Source organism: Thyridium curvatum, assembly GCF_004353045.1.
Source record: "Thyridium curvatum strain D216 chromosome Unknown NODE_6_length_784332_cov_80.453264, whole genome shotgun sequence".
In the NCBI taxonomy this organism is placed as follows: Eukaryota; Fungi; Ascomycota; class Sordariomycetes; order Thyridiales; family Thyridiaceae; genus Thyridium; species Thyridium curvatum.
Window position 1 is genome coordinate 681,103 of NW_022156761.1, and position 23,034 is coordinate 704,136.

At 58.7% G+C, this 23,034-nt stretch overlaps 7 protein-coding genes across 7 annotated transcripts; 2 read left to right on the plus strand and 5 right to left on the minus strand.

The window, feature by feature from the left end:
* Positions 1-55: 55 nt before the first annotated feature.
* E0L32_001696 (uncharacterized protein) lies at positions 56-643 on the minus strand (the record flags this gene model as incomplete). The annotated part of the gene is made up of 2 exons (XM_031135804.1): positions 56-517; positions 641-643. The coding sequence occupies 2 exons, from the start codon at positions 641-643 to the stop codon at positions 56-58; spliced, it is 465 nt and encodes a 154-aa protein (XP_030990947.1).
* A 575-nt stretch (positions 644-1,218) lies between these two features.
* E0L32_001697 (uncharacterized protein) lies at positions 1,219-3,375 on the plus strand (the record flags this gene model as incomplete). The annotated part of the gene is made up of 1 exon (XM_031135805.1): positions 1,219-3,375. One exon carries the CDS (start codon positions 1,219-1,221, stop codon positions 3,373-3,375), a length of 2,157 nt encoding a protein of 718 aa, XP_030990948.1.
* Positions 3,376-3,998: 623 nt separating this feature from the next.
* Positions 3,999-7,521, minus strand: E0L32_001698 (uncharacterized protein; the record flags this gene model as incomplete). The annotated part of the gene is made up of 2 exons (XM_031135806.1): positions 3,999-5,173; positions 5,232-7,521. 2 exons carry the CDS (start codon positions 7,519-7,521, stop codon positions 3,999-4,001), a joined length of 3,465 nt encoding a protein of 1,154 aa, XP_030990949.1.
* A 2,460-nt stretch (positions 7,522-9,981) lies between these two features.
* Positions 9,982-11,169, plus strand: E0L32_001699 (uncharacterized protein; the record flags this gene model as incomplete). The annotated part of the gene is made up of 3 exons (XM_031135807.1): positions 9,982-10,075; positions 10,141-10,630; positions 10,686-11,169. 3 exons carry the CDS (start codon positions 9,982-9,984, stop codon positions 11,167-11,169), a joined length of 1,068 nt encoding a protein of 355 aa, XP_030990950.1.
* A 1,211-nt stretch (positions 11,170-12,380) lies between these two features.
* E0L32_001700 (uncharacterized protein) lies at positions 12,381-13,815 on the minus strand (the record flags this gene model as incomplete). The annotated part of the gene is made up of 2 exons (XM_031135808.1): positions 12,381-13,656; positions 13,718-13,815. The coding sequence occupies 2 exons, from the start codon at positions 13,813-13,815 to the stop codon at positions 12,381-12,383; spliced, it is 1,374 nt and encodes a 457-aa protein (XP_030990951.1).
* Positions 13,816-14,729: 914 nt separating this feature from the next.
* Positions 14,730-16,809, minus strand: E0L32_001701 (uncharacterized protein; the record flags this gene model as incomplete). Its single annotated transcript, XM_031135809.1, has 2 exons — positions 14,730-15,261; positions 15,338-16,809. The coding sequence occupies 2 exons, from the start codon at positions 16,807-16,809 to the stop codon at positions 14,730-14,732; spliced, it is 2,004 nt and encodes a 667-aa protein (XP_030990952.1).
* A 4,003-nt stretch (positions 16,810-20,812) lies between these two features.
* Positions 20,813-21,917, minus strand: E0L32_001702 (uncharacterized protein; the record flags this gene model as incomplete). The annotated part of the gene is made up of 3 exons (XM_031135810.1): positions 20,813-21,484; positions 21,545-21,600; positions 21,680-21,917. 3 exons carry the CDS (start codon positions 21,915-21,917, stop codon positions 20,813-20,815), a joined length of 966 nt encoding a protein of 321 aa, XP_030990953.1.
* Positions 21,918-23,034: the final 1,117 nt, after the last annotated feature.

Genomic DNA, 23,034 nt, shown 5'->3' on the forward strand with positions numbered 1-23,034 from the left:
TCATACCTCCTTTCTCCATCTCAATTCTCGATCCCATCATCCCCCTCAAACTCACTCACATCCGGACCTTCCTCTCGATCTCGTCGTGCACGCCCACAGCAGCCCTCTGCTCCTCGCCCGTGAAGACGTCCTCCCACTCGATGACGGCCTCGCGGCCCCGCAGGACGTCCTCGTGCACGCCGCCGCCCGAACCAGCGCCGCCTCCCAGGGCGGCGGGCTTCCACTCGCCCTCGCGCGCGATCTTGAGCTCCATGCCGCGGCGCACGGGCTCGGCGATGCCGAACGTGCGGCGCAGGGACTCCATGCGCAGGGCGTGCTGCGTGGCCTCCCAGGCGCGCAGGCGGGCCTCGAGCGGGTGCGCCGACTGCACTGCGGCGTCCGAGGGGGCGGAGGGGGAAGGGCCGACGCCGGCGCGCAGGGTGTCGTGCAGGCCGGGCGCCGAGGGGGCGGGTTTCTGGGAGGGGCGGATGTGGGAGTAGGTCGAGGACTGGGCGTCTTGGGGGACGATGCGGAGGGACTTTGTTTTTGGTTTCGTGAGGTGTTAGCGTGGGAGCTCGAAGACCGTGGGAGGAGGGCGTGTAGAGGCTGGTGAAGGGTGTGGATGGTGATGGGAACGGGGGTTGGAGGAGGGAGAGCTTACCATTTTGGATGGTGGTTGGGGGGGAGGATGGACGTCCTCTTTCTTGGTGGAGATGGTGTCGAAAGAGGGAAGAGAAGATCAAGAGATTGCTTGTCGCGGTGATCGCTGGTCTGGAGGGCGATTCGACGGCGATGGGTGTGGTGAGGCGGTGGTTGATGCGAGCTGTGATGTTTGATGATTCGAGCGTTGGAGCTTCGCAGCCGTTGCTGGTGATAATGGAGCCCTAGGCTGCAGGTTGGCCTCGCGTGCACCCAAGGCAGGGAGACCTGAACGTAGGTACCTAGCTGGAGACAAGACGCTAAGACGCTAGTCTGAATGCGGTCTATCCGGGGGCGCTAGCGGCCCTCCGGTCTTATCGCCGTATCGCCGACCCTATCGCCCCGTTGAGCTCACCTTCACTTCCTCCGTGCCTCGACTGCATTCACATAAACCAGACATGCTCGAGCTTCATGCCTGTAAATCGAAGCCATTTGACTCATGGATATATAAAAACGAGATGCGGGATTGGAAAGATCCCAATTGATTGCTCCTGAACCCCCTCCCGTGCCCCCGATTGGCCTTCCCTTGGAGCTCGCAAGATGCAGCGCACACACAGGCTGTGCTCCCGGGCGGCGCCGCCCATCGTCCGCATCGCCAACGGCACCTTTTACAGGCACCACCCCAGCAGCGCCGCCGCCCCGGGCCACGCCAACCCCCCGCTCTTCTCGGACCTGACCTTTGAGCTGGCGTCGGAAGCCTCGCCCGCGTCCCCTCCGCAGCACTGGTGCGTCGTCGGCCCCTCCCTCGCCGGCAAGACCACCTTCCTCCAGATCCTCCGCGGGCAGCACATCTGCCTGCCGCCCCTGGCCCGGTCCTACCCCTACCTCGCCACCGACGCCGTCCCGCACCGCCTCAGGAGCGCCAGCAGCGCCGTCCAGTACGTCGGCTTCGACGGCGAGCGCTACGGCGGCGCCGGCCTCGGCCCCACCACCTCGGCCTACCTCGCCGCGCGGTACGAGTCCCGCCGCGAGATCACCGACTTCTCCCTGCGCGACTTCCTGCTCGGCAACACGGAGCTCAACCCGCTGAAGGGGGAGGACGGGTCGGCCGGCGAGGACGGCGTCGACCGCGCCCTGCTGGACCGCGTCGTGCGCGACCTGCGCCTGGCGCCCCTGCTCGACCTGCCCGTGTCCTTCCTGTCCAACGGCCAGGGCCGCAGGGCGCGCATCGCGAGGGCCCTGCTCACACGGCCCGAGGTCCTGCTCCTCGACGAGCCCTTCATGGGCCTCGACCCGCCGACCGTGGCCTCGCTGAGCCCGCTGCTGCGGGGCATGGCGGACCGCGCGAGCCCGCGCCTCGTGCTGAGCGCGAGGCCGCAGGACCCCCTGCCCGAGTGGGTCACGCACCTCGCGTACCTGCGGACGGACTGCCAGGTCGGCGCCATGGGCCCCCGCGAGACGGTCATGGAGGGCCTGAGGGGCTACGTGCGCGGCGTCAAGGCCGGCGGCATCCGCGAGGACGAGACGATGCCCGTCCACGCGCTGGGCGAGATGGGCCGGGTGCTCACGCGGGCCGGCGTCGAGGGCGAGGGGTTCGCCGAGGCGGAGCACATCGCCGTGCCGGGGACGACATCCCCACCACCGACGACACAATCGCCACCGCCACCGTCAGAGCCCCGCGCCGCCACGCCGCCCGCGGGCGAGCCCATCATCGAGATGGAAGGCTGCCAGGTCCGCTACGGCGACAAGATCGCCCTGGGCAACTGGACCCAGCGGCAGGCCGACGGCACCGCGCGAGGGGGCCTCTTCTGGACCGTCCGGCGCGGCGAGCGCTGGGGCGTCTTCGGCCCCAACGGCTCCGGCAAGACCACCATCGTCTCCCTGCTGTGCAGCGACCACCCGCAGACCTACTCCCTGCCCATCCGCCTCTTCGGCCGCTCCCGCCTGCCCGAGCCCGGCTCGGCGGAGCTGCCCCTCACCTTCTGGGACATCCAGGCCCGCGTCGGCCACTCGAGCCCCGAGGTCCACCAGCACATGCCCCGCTCCCTGACCGTGCGCCAGGTCCTCGAGAGCGCCTGGGCCGACACCTTCCGCGCGCGGCCGCGGCTCGACGACGCCGCGCGGGGCAAAGTCGACGCCTGCCTCCGCTGGTTCGAGCACGAGCTCAACCCCTCCTCGGCGCTCCATGCCAGCTCACGCGGCTCTCCTTCGTCTTCTTCTTCCTCCTCGGGCAGAAGTAGTAGTAATAGCAATGACGACGACGACGACCTCGCCTGGGCCAGCGACAACCTCTTCGGCGAGCTCTCCTTCTCCGCCCAGCGCGTGCTGCTCTTCGCCCGCGCCGTCGCAAAGGGCTGCGACGTCGTCGTCCTCGACGAGGCCTTCAGCGGCATGGACGAGGCCGTGCGCGACAAGTGCATGCTCTTCCTGGCGCACGGCGAGGACAAGGCGTACGCCGCCGGCGGCAGCGCCGTGCTCTCGGCGGAGGGAGAGTCGGACGCAGGAGGCGTCGTGGGGGACGTCGTCGTGCAGAGCGCGGTGTCCAGGCGCGGCGAGGTCAGGGTCAGGGGCCTGTCCGAGGACCAGGCGCTGATCTGCATTAGCCACATCCGCGAGGAGGTTCCCGACTCGGTGCGCGAGTGGATGTGCCTGCCCGAGGCGAACTCTGGCGAGCCGGCGAGGTTCGGACGTCTGGACGGCCCGCTGAGGACGGACAGGCGGCGGTGGGGTGAGATCTGGGGCGGCATCACGGCGTGAGGTGTGCTGCACGGAGCAGAACAATGTAAATGAGATGACCATTAAGAACGAGACGCCATGATAGGAGTTTTGCATACCGTGTTTGAAGAGCATCAAGAATAACACCAGCATCGTTAGCAATATCTGACCACAAATAAGCTGAGCACATTCATTCACAGGGTAGAAGAGAGTTGCTCCCGTGCACGAGAAAGACGTTTCCATTCCATATCCGTACAGTAAACCCTTCGCAGACATTCGGTATCGTTTTGTATCTCCCCCAACATTTCGGAAGTCTCCCAGGGGAATATGTATCATCCATCCATCCAACCATCATCATCGTCTATGAGACAACCACAACATTCAACATCCCCAGATCTCTCTCTGCTCTCCCAATATTAGAAGAGAGAGAGAGAGTCCAAACAATCATACGAGATCCGATGCGATCCCTCCTTCATATCCATCAGACCACAGAAAATCATCGATCATTAATAATCTAATCCCCCTTCCTTCGTGGAGAAACAGAGCACAACAGAAAACTCCCATCCAGTACGCTCTTTTCTCTCAAAAGAGCTCAAAAAGCAGAAAAGCAAGTGGATATATCACCAACCTCGAAACCCCCCCCTTCTCCGTTCTCCCTCCACCCTTCAACTCCTCACACTGCTCCCGATACTGCTCAGCCTGTCGCTGACCTTGCCGCCGAACCCGCCCGCCCACTTGGGCATCTTGAGGCTCAGGCGCACCCGGCCCTCGACCACCATGTTGATCAGGTTGATGACCGCAAACGTCGTGCTGCCGATGGCGCGGAACAGCGCCAGCGACGCCACGGCCCACAGGATGAAGCGCAGGTAGAAGTTGTCGCCGATGTGGCTGCCGCCGTACGCCTCGCTCACGGCCATGGCCAGCGTCGCGTTGGAGATCATCCACAGCAGCACCATGTAGGTGCGCACGCTGCGGTAGTAGTCCTCCTGCATCTGCGCCTCCGACGTGCCCGGGGCCGGCACCTCGATGCGGTCGCGCAGGTTGCGCAGCGCCTCGTCGTAGCCGCTGTCGATGTCGAGCTGCTCCGAGGGCATCTCGAGCTCGACCGTCGAGCCCGAGCCCTTGCCCACGGCGCCGCCCAGGTCCGTCTTCATGACGTTGTCGCCCTTGGTGCCCCAGGTCACGTCGTGCGTGTTGCAAAACGCGTAGACCTGCAGCGTGCAGATGTACGACGGCAGCAGCATGAAGTACTGGGCCGACGAGGTGAACATGTGCCAGGGGTCCAGGTACATGAAGGACATGAGGAAATAGAGGCCGACGGTCGACACGGTCGACACGATGAGATTGGTGAAGACGTTGTTGCCCATGGTCGCCGAGTTGGGGTCGTCCTTGTTGAGCAGCTGCCGGACAATGATGTATATACAGGCAAAAGTCGTGTAGCCCATGATGACGCCGTAGATGATCATACTGCTGAGATACAGCTTCTTGGCACCTTGGGGCCGGTTACCGAGCGAGAGGATGAATTGGGTCGAGATGAGGAGGATGCAGACGTATCGAAGGATGTTGAAGATGTACTTGCCACCGCCGTGGAAGGGGTCGACGAGCGGGTCGGCGAGACCACCGGCGACGAAGTAGAATGCGAGGTAGAAGTTGGCCAGAGAGAAGAAGGTGAAGAGCAGCTGCAGCAACTGGTAGAGGAACTCGATGTGCAGCAGAACCTTGCGGGCGATGGTGTGGTCGGTGTTCCAGACCTGTCTGAAGTGAACCAGCGAGTAGACGGCGGCGAAGAAGGCTCCGTTCAGCCATCTTCGTCGCTGCGAGATGAACTCGGGGACAGTGTCTGCACACAAAGTTAGACGGGGCGCTGATCCTTGTGGTCCTAAACAAGGAGTACTTACCGGGAACATCGGTTTCGCCCTTGCAGCCCTTGACGTATTTCAACACCCATCGCTCATTCCTCTTGGCGACCAGCTCCCAGCAGAGAATACGGTCTTCTGCAAGGTACATGTTTGCCGTGAACACATCCGCGTGTTGGCCGTGCAGAGTCTCTCCCTTGAAATACTGACTGAGAGGACCATGGCCAGTCTCGTCGTTCTGCAGTGCATGGTATCGGTAGGCCGACAGGGCACCAGGAAGGACGGTGATATAGCCAAACACACTTTCCAAGGGCTTGTCGAGAATGTTGGAGATCTTGTACTCAAAGTTTTGAGACGCAACCAGGGGGTTGAGTAGATTAGCACCGAACTTGCCCTTCATCGCCTTGATCTCGCCGCAAGCACCGGCTACGTTAGAGTCGGTATCGAATGCCTTCCAGAGGTGGTACAGCGAGTTCGACGTAGGCCGCGTGCCGACATCGAGGAGGATGCAGACGTTGGGGTTCAGGGCCTTGCCAAAAGCGTTGAAGAACCACCGGTGAGAATTGAGTTTGCGCTGGTTGCGCTCCTTCAGGCAGAAGATCATCTGGCAGGGCACGATGCCCTTCTCGGCACCCTTGAACTTGAGATCGGAGTCGAGCGAGACCTGCGTCGTATACTCGTATACGTGGGATTGGACGGCTTTCTGATTGACGTAGTTCTTGGCAATGCCGTGCTGGTACACGCCCATAGCGGCCAGCGCGTCCAGGGTGCGTGGGTGGATCTTCTCGCGTCCGTCAGAGACGATGCACACGACAATCTTTTGCCAGCCGAACTCGCCCCAAGTACGCGACTTGTTGCGAGCACAAAAGTGCGAGATGTTCTTCATGACAGCGTGCATGGTGCGCGTAAAGCCGAACTCGTCCTCGTTGTACATGGTGATGCAGATGAAGAGTTCCGTCTCGCGTGCAGTGCGGCCGATGTTCTGTCGGAGCTTGTATCCGCGGTCGACAAAGTCATCCGGGTCGCACGTCACGGCCGTGTAGCGCATGTGGGTGAACTCGATCTCGTCGCGGCGGGGCAGGAAACTGTACAGGATGGTGGGGATCTTGCACTCGAGCACGAGCTCACCGTTGATAAGGGTGACCTCCTTTCGGCTCATCTGCGGAGGGCGGACTCCGCGCCGCTCTTGCATGCCCTCGGGAGCGGGACCATAGTGCTCGACCTTCTCGTGCCAGTCGGCGTCCGTCGCGTCTTGCTCTTCGAGGGTCGCCTCGGAGCCACTAGCATACGAGTGGCGACCAAGATCAGACTTGACGGGGCCAAAGACATCGTCGCCGTCTTCGAGAGGAATGGAGACGGTTGCATCGTCGGCGAACGTGGCTTGGGATGCCTGCGAAGCCCGCGCTGCCGGGTTAGAGAAGAGCGGTGCGGGCGGCAGAGGCCGTCGCGGACTGCCGCCGTATCTCGACGAAGGGGTACCCGGGCGCGGGCTGCCGTTCAGATCGGACGGCTCGTAGTTGGCGGAGGAGGGAGGCGGGCGACTAAAGTCGGATCGTGAGGGGGTCCAGGGACGAGTGGGAGAGATCGACTCGCCACGGGGGCGATAAGCCGAGTAAGAAGAATCCGGGGGAGGCATGCTCGGAGGATCCATGATGGACGACGTGCGAGAGTGGTCTGAAATGACAGACGGCTGGTATGAGCGTCCCCTCGGCCGGCTACTGTGGACGGCAGAATGTGAGTTTCTGATGTGTGGCTGAGCTGTATCTTTTGGTGCTTTGGAGACCGGGTCGCTGATAGACTTCTTCAACGACCTCTTCCTGGGCGAAGGGCCTTCTGGGATGACTGGAAGCGAGCTGAGAATCTCGGCCTGGGTGACATGGTCTGGCTTCTTTTTCTTTTGTAGCTTGACAGTGGAAGCTCTCGCTACAGGAATTGCTGATGGGGCCGGGACGGCCTTGCGCCGGTATGCTGGAGCGACTGGCTCTGGCACTGCTGGCGACTCTGCAACGAGATCTGCAAACTTGACGCGCGTCGGCGCCTGTCCCTGTGCCCTGGGTTTGCCCTCCTCGGCCTGCTTCAGCTTCGACAGGTGCTCGGGCGTCGCAGCAGGCGAGGAGTAGGCGGGTGACCTTGTGAGAGACAAAGGAGAAGGAACTAGAACTGGTGAAGGGAACTTGACATACGGGCGAGGCTCTGAGATAGGCTCATCCATCGAAGTCAGGAGGCGGATGGCTGCGGGATTGCTGGAGCTGCCAGTCGGGGTGTCGTGCTCATCGTCGTAGGATGGCAGAGAGTAGTCTGGAGGCCGTGACGGAGTGTCTGGGCGGTCCATTTTGTTTGTTCAGGAAGGTTCGAGGTGTTTGAGCTATCGTGGAATGCAGACGGGGCCAGACACCGGGGCACTGGCGACGCTGTGAAGATCAGTATGTCCTGCTGGACGGCTGGAATGCTGATGAGGTAGCTAGCTTGCCAGCCCGCTCAGGTACGATATGGCTGTGGATACTTGGTTCGGATGATCCAAATTCACGCCGGACAATGCGAAAAACAGATGCAATTGAAGCCTGGATGGAGATGTACAAGACACAAGTGCTCAGCACTATCGGACAATGGCAGGCCAAGAAGATGTTGTGGAGTTGCGACGCTGCCAGATGAATGTCGGGAGGGGCGGCGCGCAGTTGAGGCTTCGCTTTGTTGGTGTTGGCGGGCGCCTAGGGCGTTGCTCCAGCAACAGCAGCCATCATGGCCGCGATAAGATAAGAACTGGACCAGGGCAAGGACCACATTAATTTCTGTCAGCTATGAAGCTCGGACCTTAATTCTTACAGACATCACCAAATTTCACCAGTTGACCAAACACACTGTACTGAACGAAGTGCTGTGTTGCTGAAGACTTTTCATGGACTCAGTAGACAGACAGACAGACAGACAGACAGACATCTTTTATATGAAGTTGAATCTTTTCAAAGACAACCTTTGTGTGTCTCCAAGCATGTAGACCAGCCACTTCAGCATGTAGCAAATGCCTGGGAAATGCACACATGCACCTCTCGACAGTCCAGACAACAAGGCAGACTGTGTGTTTCCAGAAGAAGCAAGGAGCTCGTTGATCCGAGGCAAGAGGCTCAAGAAATCTATCCCCCCGCAAAGCCCAAAGCTAGTAACGGCCGACAGATAAAAGAGAAAAAGCAAATTTTCTCTTTTCTTTTTTCCCATCTGATTACGGATACATCTCCCGGATCCAAATTCGCGCCGCGTCACCAGCAGCATTGAACCTGCCGATCGCAAGTCGATGAGGCACACGTACTATTTCGGCGGGATGGAATTTTTCTCTTTAATATTTGCATCTAGACTCCCATCGCGTTGTCTTGGTAAGAGACTACAGCAAGATCGAGAAATGACGGCCGAGGTTGCGCTAGAAGAGACGTCCTTGGATCTTCCCTGTTCAACCAGACTGGACTGGACTGCATCCAGCCCGAGCTAACTAGGTAAGGTAATCGAGCAAACAACCCGGAGGGAATAGGAATCCTCACTGACTGACTGACACAGCATGCCATGGCATACTTCGTAGCATCGAGCTGGGCTGATTTATCACCGCCATTTCATGCAAGGCACTCGCATACAGTTCGGGTACCTGGCCAATGCTACACCACCGTGGTAGAGCCCGAAGAATGGGAGACGAATAGGATGCAGTGCATTGACAAGGTGACGGTCAGGTCTTTCAGCTGTGGACGCCATCTCAATATGCCAAGCTTGCGCGAAAAAACATGGCCGCCCAGATCCAGAGCAGATCAGACCAGGGGATCACAGGCAGCTAGGGCCAGCAAGGAGCATCAGAGACAGCTGCCGTTCTGCCAAGAGGGCCTCTCCAGATGCCGATTGGCTGCTCGTCCGAGGTGAAGAGGACGCCTCGGAGGAGACAGTGGCTGGTTTGGTTTGCTTCTTGCAGCAATCAAGCACAGGCTGCAAGCGCTCAGACGCCACGGACTCCGGGCCACAATATGAATATGCTAGGTATAATATGAGATGCTATTTCTTCTGGCCTTGGCAAGTCATCTTTTTCTTTCTTCTCCTGTCTGTTGTCAGCCGCTTGCGTGGCAGAGGCTGCTTTGTAAAACGATAGTTTGACAGGCTATTGACGGCGCTAGGGCCAGTTCCGGACGGCGCTTGGTCCCGAGCTGAAGGTCCAGCGCATCGCCGGAAAGCACCGCTAGCCTGAAAACGGGCCCTAAAATACGCCTAAATTGCCCCAAGCACGCCCAAATCCCATGCTTGCCCCTGTTTGCCCACGCTTGCCCCCTGTCGCCCCTTGCGTGCCAGCTCTTAGCCCCAACGTTCTAGACTTCCACCCCGCCGACTTACACCACGCTTTGGCAGCCTCCCGGCGTCCCGGGCCTTATGCTTGCTCGTCTTTGATTTCCCGATCCATCCAAGTAGTCTCGCGCGCTCTGCCTCATTTGATATTGTGTGGCTTCATTTAGCTCAGCTCTGAGGGCTGACCAGGCCCTGGCCGCAGGGACAACGCACGACGCGGCGCCCGACCTAGATGGCGCCTCGCCGGCCACAGACAGCTCGCTCGCGTGGATGATGGGAGGCTCTTGTCTGTCCATGGGCCATCGGGAGGAATATAAGTATCCCCTCACGATGGCCTCGGGACTGAAAGAAGGGCCCTCTCGCTTCTCCACGCTCTCCATCAGCTCAAGCCTCCAGTTGCCAAGCCAGCTCTCCCAAGACAAGTAGTCCAGCCTTCTCAAGACCGTTATCCAGTCTCAGTCTACCCGCAACTCTTGACACAATGAAGTCTACTCTTCTCTTCCTCGCCCCCTCGCTGGCTGCGGCCACCGTGCCCGCCATCTTTGCCCGTGGCTGCGGTGACAACTGCGCCCGAGGTAAGCCCCCCCGTGCCGCCCCCGTCCGTGATCTGCAACGAGGACTGACCGCGTCCCGCCTCTAGCTGTCATCGCCAAGGCCTACACCACCCGCGACGGTGCCGGTGACTGCGCCGCCTTCCTGAGGACCACCGTGACCCCCTCCGCCGTCACCGTGACGGCCACGGTCACCGACTTCTTCTCCGTCACCTCCACGGAGCTGGCCACCGAGACCACCCTGACGACCACCACCTACGCCTCGACCGACGTCGCCGTCGTCAAGGAGACCGCCCAGGAGACCGTCACCGTGACCAGCATCGCCGCCGCTCTCAAGAAGCGTGATGACCCGGCGCCCACCATCCCGGCTTACGCGTCGGCCTGCTCCGGCGAGGCCAGGTACTCGACTGCTTGCGCTTGCGTCGGCGTCACCATGGTCACGATCACCGCCGCCATCCCCACGTCGACTGTCACCGTCTCCGAGAGCACCACTGCCTCCTTCAGCGAGACGACCACTGTTGCCACCGAGGTCATCGTCTCGACCAGCACCAGCATCGAGTCCACCACCACCACCACTACGTAAGAGCTCCTTGTCCCCCTTTTTGCTGGTATCCTGCAAATTCAGTCCTAACAGCATCCCTCCACACAGCGACGCCACGGCCACGGCCACCCAGACCGCCGTCGTTGCCCCTGCCAAGTTCAAGCTCCGCTCCACCAGCAACGGCAAGTTCCTGAACCCCCAGCTCCCCGAGGTCTTCGGCGTCTACCGCAGCACCCTCGGCTTCACCGGCGACGCCTCCAAGGCCGCCGTCTTCTCCTTCAGCACCCCCACCGGCGGCCAGCTGTCCCAGGTCAGCGGCTCCAAGAGCTACCCCCTCCTGGCCGGCACCAACTCCAACAACCCCGTCGTGGTTGCCAACCCCGCCGGCGCCGGCATCGACACCTCCTTCAAGCCCGCCGTCTGCTCCTTCACCGGCGCCAAGGTCTCCTGCGCCTGGGCCGCCAGCGCCAGCACTCCCCGCAGCTGGAGCATCCTGCCCGGCTTCAACACCCTGCTCCTGGGCAACCCCAGCAACTTCATTGGCGCGACCATCGAGCTCGAGATTGTCGCTGCCTAAGTGGCTGCCGCCGACTAAAAGGAGATCACGGGTCTTTTCTTGTTCTTTTTTTTTTTTTTTTTTTCCAGCCTTTCGATTCTCCCAAGCTATGATCTGCAGGCCTTTATAGAACCTAGAAACTAGCAAACTAGAAAGGAGTAGACTAGATCTCTTTAATTTACGACCCGTTCTCCTCGATTGCCATATGCCTGATGGTAGCTCTTCGAAAGTAACTCGACTATTCAACAGTACTTTGGGGCTCTTCTACTTGTCACCATTGATGATCTGTAAATATTCTAACAAAGGTAAGAGGTTAGTAGACCATCTTCAACTTTGCCTTGTTAAGGCCAACGCGTGCTAAAATCTCTAGATCCCAAACAACGTGAAATTAGACTAGTGGCAAGCTCCGTTGCTCTTCCGACATCTTCGCTATGCACCACTTCGTTTCGATACATCATTGATGCACCGCCTTTGCTTGACACAGTACACTCAACTCTCCAATCATTCTCAAACTAGCCCTCGCTTTTCTTAATCAAGTAGGCAGCGCTGCCTTTGATTTGGGCAACTTTCATGAAACCTAGATCCCATCGCCAATTTCCTGCACTAGAACTCAGGCCTCTCGCCTTTGATCCGTCATAATTTGCATTGATCGAGACAAGAAGTGCTACAAAGAAGGGACAGAAAAGTAGGAAAATAAGGTCTAATTACCGCTCGCTATTGCTTGAGTAGTTTTGATGTGTTTCATGAACGGTTTAAGAGTGGTATTTCTTTTGGAACCCTTTTAAATAGCAATTGACTTGATGGCTCCAGTGAATCAGCTCTGGCTACATCTTGTAACATCTATCTTACTCATACAAGATATTGGATACAAACCTTAATAAACATTTTTAGGCTGATCTACGATACGAGTTAGTACCAGTCCGTGGCTTCGAGGAACAGCTCAGATGCCGTGCTCAATAAATTTGCTAAGACAACTGATAATCTGGATGCGGGAAGAAATGGACACCATGGCCGTGGCTCTCTCCCAGATACATAAGATCGTTTCCAAAAACGATACAACAGTTTGGTGAAGGTCGCCAGTTAATGAACACACAACCTGTCACAAGTCCCATCATCTTCAACGTGTTGATCTCACAATTTCGAATATGCCTTTCGGCACCATAATCAAAGACATCTATCTAATCTACCCTTTTGCTAGCCCGATAAAGAAAACCCTCCCTCTCCTCCCCACATCACCTCTGCACCTCGGTCGGCAGGCAGTCAAAGCAAGGGAACAGCTTGGCCGTGTCCTTGCCGACGGTCCAGTTGCGCAGGTCCCGCACGTGCCGCTCGAACTCGGGGCTCAGGCTGAGCTCCGTCTTGTCCTCGCTCGCGCGCAGGACCTCGGACGGCTCGCGGCCCCAGTTGGCCGAGATGGGGCACTCGGCTTTGAAGCGCTCAAACTGCGACCAGTCCATCTCGCGGATGGCGCGCTCGCGCGCCCGCGGCCACACGAGCAGGTCGATCCAGACCGGGTGCGGCGTGGCCAGCTGCGCGCCCACGGGCCGCAGCGACTCGGGCAGCGACTCGTAGTTGGCGCGCGTCGGCGAGACGAGCCACCGGATCAGCCGGCACATGTTGTACATGAAGGCGATGCGCTCCGGCAGGCCCCGCGCCGTGACGAGGATCCGGCAGTCGTGGCCCACGGCCGCGGCGATGGCGTTCTTCTGGTTGCCCGGCGCGCCCGGGTTCAGCAGCGAGGCGACGCTGGGGAAGGACGCGGCCCCCGGCGCGTCCTCGGTCAGCTCGGGCATCTGCCCCACGGTCGCGAGCTGCCGCCGGCCGGCCTCGATGATGCGCAGGAGGCTCGCGTCGAGCTTGGTCGTCGGCTCCACGTGCAGGGGCAGGCGCTCCCAGACCGGCAGCTGCGGCGGCTGGTCCAGGAGCATCGGCAGCGAGGACGCGTCCTGGATGTGGTCCAGCATCGTGGGCGTCGGGAAGGCGAAGCTGAGGGCGTTGGAGGCGAGGGCACCGCCGGCTGAGGGGAAGGGGTCAGTATTAGGGAACCGCAGGATCTGCCAGGCATCGCGAAACCACTCACAGTGAAACGAGACATCGTCCCAGAACTGAAACGACGCGTCCAGTTCCTCCAGTTGCGACAGATCAAAGCTGATGCCCGTCGATGGGTCCACCACGGCCGTGTTCTTGTCCGTCAGCTCCTGTACCGACACCGAGTACGGCGGCGTCGGCTCCTGCTGGGCCCGGAGGTTGTAGGCCGCACCCTGACCTTGCTGCACTTGCGGCGGCGACTGCTGCTCCAAGCTCGCCACGTCCACGCCGCCCGGAGACCCGGTCACATTGGCGCCCGGGCCGAAGCTGCCCAGAACGGCCTGCGCGGAGCGAATCGTCTCGAGCAGCTCGGCATTGGTGGTCTTGAGCCGCTCGATCTGCTCGTTGGCGATGGCCAGCAGCTCCTTGAGGTCATTCCGCTCGCCTTCCAGCTCGTCGATGCGGCGTTTCTGCCGTGATCTGTGGCCCACGTAAGCTCAACTACACACTTCGTTAGCGACGGCATGGCTACTATAATTACCTGAATGCTCTCTGGTTCTCCCGGTCGATGGCCCGTTTCCTGTACACCTCCTCGAGGCTCATCGACGCGACGGACCGCGCGCCATTAGGCTTCGTCATGTTTGGACGGGAAGCTCGCTCCACCTCCAAACTTGACGTGCCTGTCTGTGGATCTCACTCGGGCTCTAGCGACTTTCTTTGAGGCTATTCCCGGTCCCTGCAGAAGTGGATCTTCTTCGGTCAGTCTATTCAATCAGATGAGTCCAGCAACGTCCTCTATTCACCGCGAGGTCGAAAATCACACAAGATCTACTGTAGGCTGGTCCAAGATTAGATCCAAGGAAACAACAAAAAAGAGAGAACTTAAACTGACCCGGCATATGATCAATTGTAGAACCAAGCTCGGCAGTGGGCATGGCACTATTCGCTTGGCCGCCATCCTATTCCCCCCAATTGTGTGTATATACTGCGGCGCGGTAACCATTATCCAGCGCCTAGAACTTCCCCGAATTTTGCCCCGCAAAGGGGTCCGGAGTCATACAGCGACTAAAGTTAGACCGTAGATCCGGAATCGTTGAGGCTTTCGCGGGATCCACACCGCGGTAGCCTTTTCCGGATAAGAGACACCAGCGATACGTTCGTCCGCGTTGGCGGGTGTCTAGGTAGGTTTGATGTGTGCGACAACATTTGCACTGGTGAGGCTGTCAAGAAGTCTGGGTCCTTGTAATAAACAGCATCCTTTTCCACGGTCGACGGTGTCTCCAGCCGTCGATATCCCATCTTGCACAACGGTTCTATTACGTCTCCAACAACATCAGCGATCCTGCCTCCTCGGCAAAACCACTAGGAACCAGAAAGATCAAAGCCCGAATATGAGGGTATACGAAATCTCTTCTCAGTATTGTAGTCCCAGGATAGAATGAAATACTACGCCGATACAATGCCGTCGCCACAAGAACTTTTGACTGGGGTATGGATGCCTCAAAGGAACCAAAACCGGAATCCCACCAGACACAGCAACACCTCCAGCCTCTTCATTTCTTCCCCTTGCTCTTCTTGGAGCTACCCTCACCACTACCGGCACCCTTCTTCTTCTTCCCCGCCTCCTTCTCCTTGCCGTTCGGCCGGTCGAGCGCGTGAGGATCCAGACCCCTCCTGCGCATGGCGTTCCTCCGCGCCCGCTCCATGTACTCCTTGTCCTCGCCGTCGTCAAACCCGCCAAAGTCGTCGCCGCTCGTGGCGGCCGCCCCGTCCTCGCCGTCGGTCGAGATGGGCGTCTTGTCAATGACCTCCTCGTCGACGGCGCGCTTCCCGGTGCCGTCCTTGGAGGAGGAGGACGACGACGCCATGACGGCGTTGGCCGGCGTCGGGCCGACCTTTTTGAACTTGGCGACGAAGAAGCCGTCGATGTTGTGCGCGTGCGGGTAGAACCGCCGCGTGAGCTTGATGCTGGGGTCGAACTTCTTGCCCATGTAGCTCGTGAACCCTTCCTTGCCGAAGGGCAGGCCCGTCTCGACGAGCTTGACGTTGGGCCGGCGCGACAGCGCGTAGGCGACGACACCCTCGCTGTTGATTAGACCGTTAGCGTCATGCTTTTGGCTGAAGAGTGTATGATGATGGGGGAGGGGGGGTGACAACTTACTTCTCCTCGACAGTGACACTGCAAGTAGAGTAGACGAGATAACCACCAGTCTTGCTGGCGTGGTTGACCGAGTCGATAGCAGCGAGCAGCAGCTGCTTCTGCAGGTGGGGCAGCATCATAAAGTCCTTCTCGTCCTTGTTGGTCTTGACGCTGGGGTCCTTGGCGATGACGCCCGTGCCCGAGCAGGGCGCGTCGAGCAGCACCCGGTCGAAGCCGCCGATGACCTTGGGGAACTCGCGGCCGTCGTAGTTGCACACGACGACGTTGCGGGCGCCCAGGCGGTGGATGTTGCCGATGAGACCCTTGGCACGGGCCTTGTTGGAGTCGTTGGCGAAGATGACGCCCGTGTTCTTCATGAGCGCCGCGCAGTGCGTCGTCTTTCCGCCGGGAGCGGACGCCATATCCAGCACGCGCTCCTCTGGCTGCGGCGACAGGGCCATGACGGGCAGGAAGGAGGCGGCGGCCTGGATCATGTAGTGGCCGGCGAGGTACTCGGGCGTGGCGCCGAGGGGCACCGTGGACTCGAAGATCTGCAGGCCGACCTTGCTCCACTTGCCGACGGGCTCGAGGGTGACGCCGCGGTTGATGAGCGCCTGGGCGAGGTCTCTCCTGTGCGTCCGGAGCGAGTTGGTGCGGATGACGACGGGGCGGGGCGTCTCGTTGGCCTCGAAGAAGGCAAACGCCTCGCGCGGGCTGAAGAGATTGAACAGCTTCTCCGCGAGGAAGGCGCTGTAGCCGTAGTACGCGCAGATGTCCTTCAGCAGCTGGTTCGTATAGTCGACCCTTGACCGCCCGGGCTCTGCCAGTTTTGCAAAGTCGTCCAGCACCCGTATCGTGTCTGTTATCCGCTGGCGCAGCAGCTGCACGTCCGGGGCGAGCAGGGACTGGCCCTTGGCCGCCAGCTCGTCATCCTCGTCCTCCAGCACGTCCAGCGTGTCGCCGACAATGTTGGTCTGCAGCGCCGCCTCTTGCAGCTCGGCCTCGGCGGCGGCGGCTTCGTCCTCGAGCTGCTTGTCGAGCTTCCTCGACAGACCCTCAATGTTGGCGGCCGTCAGCTTCTCTTCCCGGTCCGAGTCGTCCTCATCGTCCGAGAAGACGAACTGGCCCTTCTTGCCCTCCACCTCCTGATCAGAGTCGAACACGGAATCGTCATCGGAGCCGAGGAAGTCGTCGCCCAGCTTCTCGTCGCTATCGAGGTCGGAGAACTCGTCGGCAGGCAGGTCCAGGTCCGAGTCGTCCTCCGTCTCCTCGTCAGAGCCCGGCTGCGGCTTCTTCGCCTTGGTCTTGTCCTTGCCATTGGTCTTTGGGACCGGCTCGGGTTTCTTGGAGGTCTTGCGCTTCTTCGCCTGGGGTGCCTTGGCGGGCACATCATCGACGGGCAGGCCTGCCTTCCTCTTGAGCTTGGCAAAGTGCTCCTCAGACAGGGTGTCAGGGAGACCCTGCTTCTTCTTCATGCGGCGTCCTTGACCCATGGCGACTGCGGTTTGCGTTTGAACTGCTGCAGAGCTTTCAAGTCGCAGGCGTCCAGACTGGCGAGAATGCCACTACGGCCCAGGCCTTTCGCAGCAGCCATTGAAACAAATTTTCTGTGACCTATCGATAAGATAACGCGATAAGGATGTGGAGGAAGCGACCCCCACTTGATATGTAATCCCATCCTGGAACTGTTCAGCAATATCGCCGTCTTCAACAGCTACACCTGATAAGTTAACTAATTTCATATCAATTCGGATTGGGGTAATGAATTGATTCTAGTGACATATCTCAGGATTCTCTCGCCAAAATACCATCTAGCAATCTTGGTGGCACTGTACGAAGAAAACGGTCTATCCGCTCTCCTGCTCACGGAGCCTAGAAAGTCAACTTCGAGAGTTACAGGTGGTACAGCGAGAGCAGGGTGCGGGTGTATCGAAAATGGCATGAATCTGCGTATTGAAACAAACATGCATGCAGTCTTAGTCAGGTGTGACCAGCCACCTCTTTGAACCGCCTATCACGACTCCCGCACGATAGCAGGTTGCGAGGAACTTGCTCGCCAAAAAGGCTTCACTGACGTACGCTCTCCAGTTGCAAAAGGACACATCGACGCCACCCAAAGCGTTCGATTCATGCATTTCCAAGCCTCTGTCGACCTTGACTATGTGTCCATCACAAGCCATACATCATCACAACTCGCTTGTTCTCACCGAAGCTCTCTCCCCGTGGGGTACCCAGGTGAGACATGTGTTTCAGCCCGGGAGAGAACTGACTCTGGCCGTAACGTTAAAGGGCGGCTTGCATCGATTGTCGTAAGGTCAAGCAAGACCTGCAGCAGATAAAGCAGGAAAGAATGGGAGAGACGAGACTAGTATTCCCGTTTCGGTCCGCATATGCATGCATCTGAAGCGAGCTCAACGAGGGCAGTCCCGGAGAACGGGCGAGGATGGTAGGTGGTCGGCATTGCCAGCTGCAGCCTCAAGCCTACCAGCCTCGTGGGCATCGTCCGGGCTGCGACGCCGCATTTCTGAGAGTGAACAATGGAACCCTTTTCAGAAGAAAGCCCGTGGCTTGAATGCACGAGAAGGTGTGGCTTTCACAAGTGCTCTAGGCTTGTTAGCCAATGACTCGACCTTCCAAAGGGGGTGAACTGCAGCCCGGTTATTCGGTGCCGTTTGCATAAGGTTTGAGGTTCATCCCGAAGATACTGTGGCCCAAGGAGTAGACTGTCGTCACTGGTTAACAGACTCGATATCATGCATGGTGCTGTGGAAGAGGAGCTTCGTTCGTGCAACATCGCGATTGTGTGACCACGAGTTCGCAAGCAAACTTGTCGGTTCTGTCATCGTGATTGGCTGCAAATCCAGGCACAAAATCAGAACATATTGCCCACGCGCGTGCGACCAGGGACAGGGACGGATGCCCCGAATATATGGCCCTCAGGGGTGACAAGCTGAAGGCATGACAGCTAATGCCATGCAGCGCCTCTTGTCGCCTATTACAAACACCTCCTTCGATATTTGTTCAGCTGGCGCCTCAATGCTGCTGACACTCGGCCGACTGTACTTTGCCTACGAGCCTACTCAGTGTCAAGGGAAGGGGAGAGAGTCGATAAGCTTTTGGCGTTGTCGCACAGCCAACAGATGTGCATCATCGGTACACACCCCCTCTCCAGAGGCTGTTTATGCATCTGTCCAATCTCATTGGCACAGAGCGGGAGACGCCATCGACTCAGAGTTTTTGGACAGTAAGTCGATGGCCGATCCATACTGGATACAAAGGTCAAAAGAGCGCTGGATGAACCCAGTTCGCCCTCCACTTGGGTATCTCAGGTCACCCTCTCGGCCACTGCGGATGGAGTGTTCCAATCTCCTCTCAGCTTGAATGTCCAGTGAGGTATGCCCACTGAAGCCTCTTAAGCAAGCCCTAAAACGATCGAGTCCAATCAGGCCGGCGTCGAGCGACGGCGGATGCACGACGCGACCCGCCGCCGGCTGGTCCGCCCCTGACTAGTGGCGACGTGCAGCTAGAATTTTCTTTTTCTTTTCCCACTTGCTCATTCTTTCTTCTGAGAGAGTCGAGCGGAGAGGAAAGACAAAGCTACTGTTTCAAGATTGGGGCCAGAATGAGCATGAATGGCCAATTTCGGCGAAATCGAAGGAAGAAAAACCTGCGTGTCGTTGGTCGCCCGCTTATCACTCCTTGCGCCCGGAGATAACATCTCACAGTGATGGGGTTTCCCTGTGAGTGTGGAGCATCTTTTCGTATTGAATCTGTGCTGCTACTCTAGAGCGCCCCCGCGCGCGGTAGGCAAGGGGCGCTGTTGTCTGTTCGGGGACTTTGCGCGCCCGGTGTTTGCTGAGGCCTGGTACGGGACTGGGTGGAAGTCAATACCGGTAAGGTTCGCGCGCTGCCCGGATTGTCAGGGTACATCGAATACGACGCTCTGGCGCATGAGACGTAGGTAGAATCCTGGTTCTCTCGTATCTGTGCAGCAAATCTGGGCTGGCCAAGGGTAGGGGGTGTGGTGAGCTAAGCACCGGCTTCCCATGGGTCACAGTTGCATCTGCGCTCTGGAGGGTGTGGTACGGTACTTGTCGGGGAGTGGTGCCCGGTAGGCACCACTGATCGCCCATCTCCGTACGACAACACCCTTGCGCCAGGGTCCCCTACCTACCCTGGTCAGCGAGCGGGCTTTCGTAAGCACTGTGAAGCTTGGCCGCGCGCTCAGTCAGAAGCTTGGGAAGCCTCGTGCCGCTGGGGGCAGGGGTCGCGATTGGCCCATGCAGAGGAGCTGACGGTGATCAGGGCACTATCAGTTGCTCTGCGAAAGCACCCATGTCAGTCGCGTGCTGGACAACCGCAGACCCCCAACACGAAGGAGACGACACGGCCAGGGGGATTCGAGCTCGTGAGAGCCGGCCAGGCTAGCTGTAAAAATATCTGGCGGGCTCAAGCTCTCGTCGGCTGTACCTACTCCGTACTGGAGTTCAATGTTGGTTCCAAAACGCTGGACTGGAATCGTCCGCGTCATCAATTCCACGGCCCCTCCAGCGCGGAGCAAAACTTCAGCGAGGGTCGAGGGCAGACCGTCTCGAGCAATGTGCAAGTGGGCTTTTGACGTCACCCAGGCGAAAGGGGGGAGATCACGGTCTCGGGTGATGAGAAAGAGCCCCATAAGAGCCATGCCTCTTCTCTGATCAGATCGAGATATCCGCAGATTGCCCGAATAAAGAGGGGCTGTGGCAGTGAAGAGAGACGGACGCTCAGGTCTCGCGCAGTCCGCTTTTCATCTCTGCCAAGTTGACTGGAAAGGCTGGACGAGATAAAAAGTCGAATGGCGGCCATAAAAAAAACTTCCAGGAATGGTAGCTCGTGTTGCTTGGCACTAGGTGGGGGGAAGTGGAGGGGAGGGGGTCAATTTAGCGACCAGGTGTCTCTGGTGGTGGGCTGATCCGTTCCTCGCTCAGGTACAAGTCTGTCATGGCGTGGTGGGGGGTGTGCACTCGCAGCCCTGGAGGCCTTTAGCACTGTTAATACGGGCTGTAGGGGAGGGGAGGTACTTTGCGCAGCATCCATGGATCCATGGAATCCTCCTCGGCTGCGCTGGAAGGCAGCTTGGAGGTACCTGCTTACTGCCGTGGGGTGTCTGTGTAGGCCAGTGTGCGAGGTCATGCATGTACCTCCTTCACTGATGGAGATGAGCTCCTAGGTAGTTGGTAGGCGTGTCACGCATCCCATCAAGCACATTGTGCTCCAGGAGGCGCGCGGCAGTAGTTATTTGTCCCGGAACATGAGCTACGTACGACCTCTAATTTCGCGGCCCTCTGATGATGCAATGGCTTGCTGTGGAAAATGTACCAGACTCCGTAATTGTACATGCTCTGTAATTACTCTGAATGTTCGATGTGTGTGTCGTATCTATCATGACCCTTTCTATGCGATATACCTGATTACCCAGAAGGAAAGAAGAATGCCTAAGAAAAGAAGACAAAGCCGCTATGAAGATCTGACATCGATGGATAGGCTGGGCACGGAGAACGTGACGGGCGCGTCGGCGTAGAAAGTCTCGGTTCCCAAACTCAGATATCCCAGATAATCACTGCTGCTGGGGAAGTTGGCCTTGCCCATGGTCAGCAAGTCCTCCAGCAGAGGCGAGATGTCGCCGTGGAACTTCTCGGTCACGGCGGAGGCGACCCAGGTCAAGACCCATTGCTTCTGCTCGTTCTGGTCGACGTAGAGATTGAACGTCGCCCCGTCGAGCACCCTCGTCGCGACAATTCCTTTTCCAAAACCAAGGGGTTTCGCCGACGTGCCAAACGTCGCGAACCAGACCATGACCTCGAAGTTAGCTTTGGCACTGTCCTCCGCGACCGTCTTGTCCTTGTCCAAGAACATATCGATGGCGACGTTGGAATTGAGCGAGATCTGCGTCAGTGACGCCTGATCGGTTGTTGTCACTGAGCCGTTGCCCACGCCGTAAGTCCACTCCATATCGACGTTGATCGCCTTGAGCGTGTTGAGGCTGGCGGGGAAGACGCCGCCATCGACCTTGATGTTGGGGAAGGCGTGCACAGGCTGGCTCGTTGTCCGCTGGGGGAATTGCCAGGACACGTAGAACGGGGGCGCCGTGGTGTTGGTAGCATACGTTCCATTGTTGTTGCTTGTAACCTGCGATGGCCGTCAGTATTCTGCCAGATGAAGCCATTCGCGACCAGGTGCCACACTAACATTCAAGCATAGAGTGCCTCCCTCGCCGTCTACGACACCCCACTGGTTGGGGTTTACTACAAACGATTAGCACCACTATCTCGACTGACGACCGCAACGCAGGCATATCGGCGCGCTGCCGAATGGCACACTCACATATGTACTTCTGGCCCTTGGCGGGCGGTTCGATACCGAAGGCCTTCATGCAGTTGTTCTCGACCGTGATGCCATTGTTGTCCAGCTTGGGGCGGCCTGAGGGCTCGGGCGTGAATATGGGTGGCTGTCCGGTCGCTTCTCTATGTGACTGAATGCCGAACAAGACTCCCAACGTGATGGCGATGGGCAGTGCCAGCAGCCCGACGTTGACAAGCCATCGGAAGTTGAGAGCTCCCATGGCGGATGGCTTGGGATTGGGGAACGAACGACACAAGCAAGCGAGAGGACGGGTGGTGAAAACACCTCTGGAATCAGAGCTTCGTGTGCGCGCGACACCAGAGCAGGCAGAGCGTGCTGATATGATCAAATCAATCGTGGCGAGCTCGAGATGTCTTTTCTGGCAGAGATGGCATCACAGTGCACAATCGGTAGTTGGCTCGATAGGGTCAAGAGCGAGCATGGGCTACAGCAGAAAAAAAGAGTGCAGATAACACACCCACCCCCCTCCTCCCAAATGATGGACACACCCTCAGGCTCGCTTTGGCGCAGGCCACTGTAATTTTTGACCTGCCAGCGCCTGGACGCTGGTACCAAGAATGATACCCACACAGGAAAGAGTACGTAACTACCTACCTGTCGGCTGCGCCCTGACAAGACCGTATCTGCAGGTGAGGTAGCCTACCTACGTGCACTGAGGTGACTGATTGAGTGCCTCGAGTAGGTAACCTACCTAGTCTTACCTCTTACTGCCTAGGTACTCCGTATGCAAAAAAAGAGGCGTCTTCCTACTACTCCGTAGGTCAGAGTCGGACCGCACCCCTGACTTACTTTAGTTTGGAGCCTCTGGGCGGAATGTGGCAACCTTGAACCGTTTCGCTAGGTATTCTCAGGCGACGGACTGCCCGCCACGATACGCGGCCGACAGGGGGAATTCCACCCTGGGCGAGGGTTCGCCCACCTCTGCACACACACCCACCAAGCAACCTTGAAGGCAAGGCCAGAGACACCGGCAGACCGGGTTCGTGATAGACTCGGCACTAGCGTTGCTTTTTATGGACACAGGGACCCGCCCAGTGCTGAAAAAAAGGCGAGACATCCGACGACGGCAGCTGAGAAAGGGCAGAGAGACGAGCCCAGCATGCCAACGGAAACCTGGGAGATCAGTTTGCGGTTTTTGTGCAGGACTGGTAGGCTCAGTGCTGCTCGCTTGTGCATGTGCTGATTCAGTGACGGGATTATCAGTTTTTGCGACTCAATCTGCGTCAACTGCATGTGGTGTGCTGCCAGCATGGAAGCCAGGTACCCTGCCTGCAGTTCGGCATGCGTTTGCATGTGCTCGCTCGTGTTGGCCACAC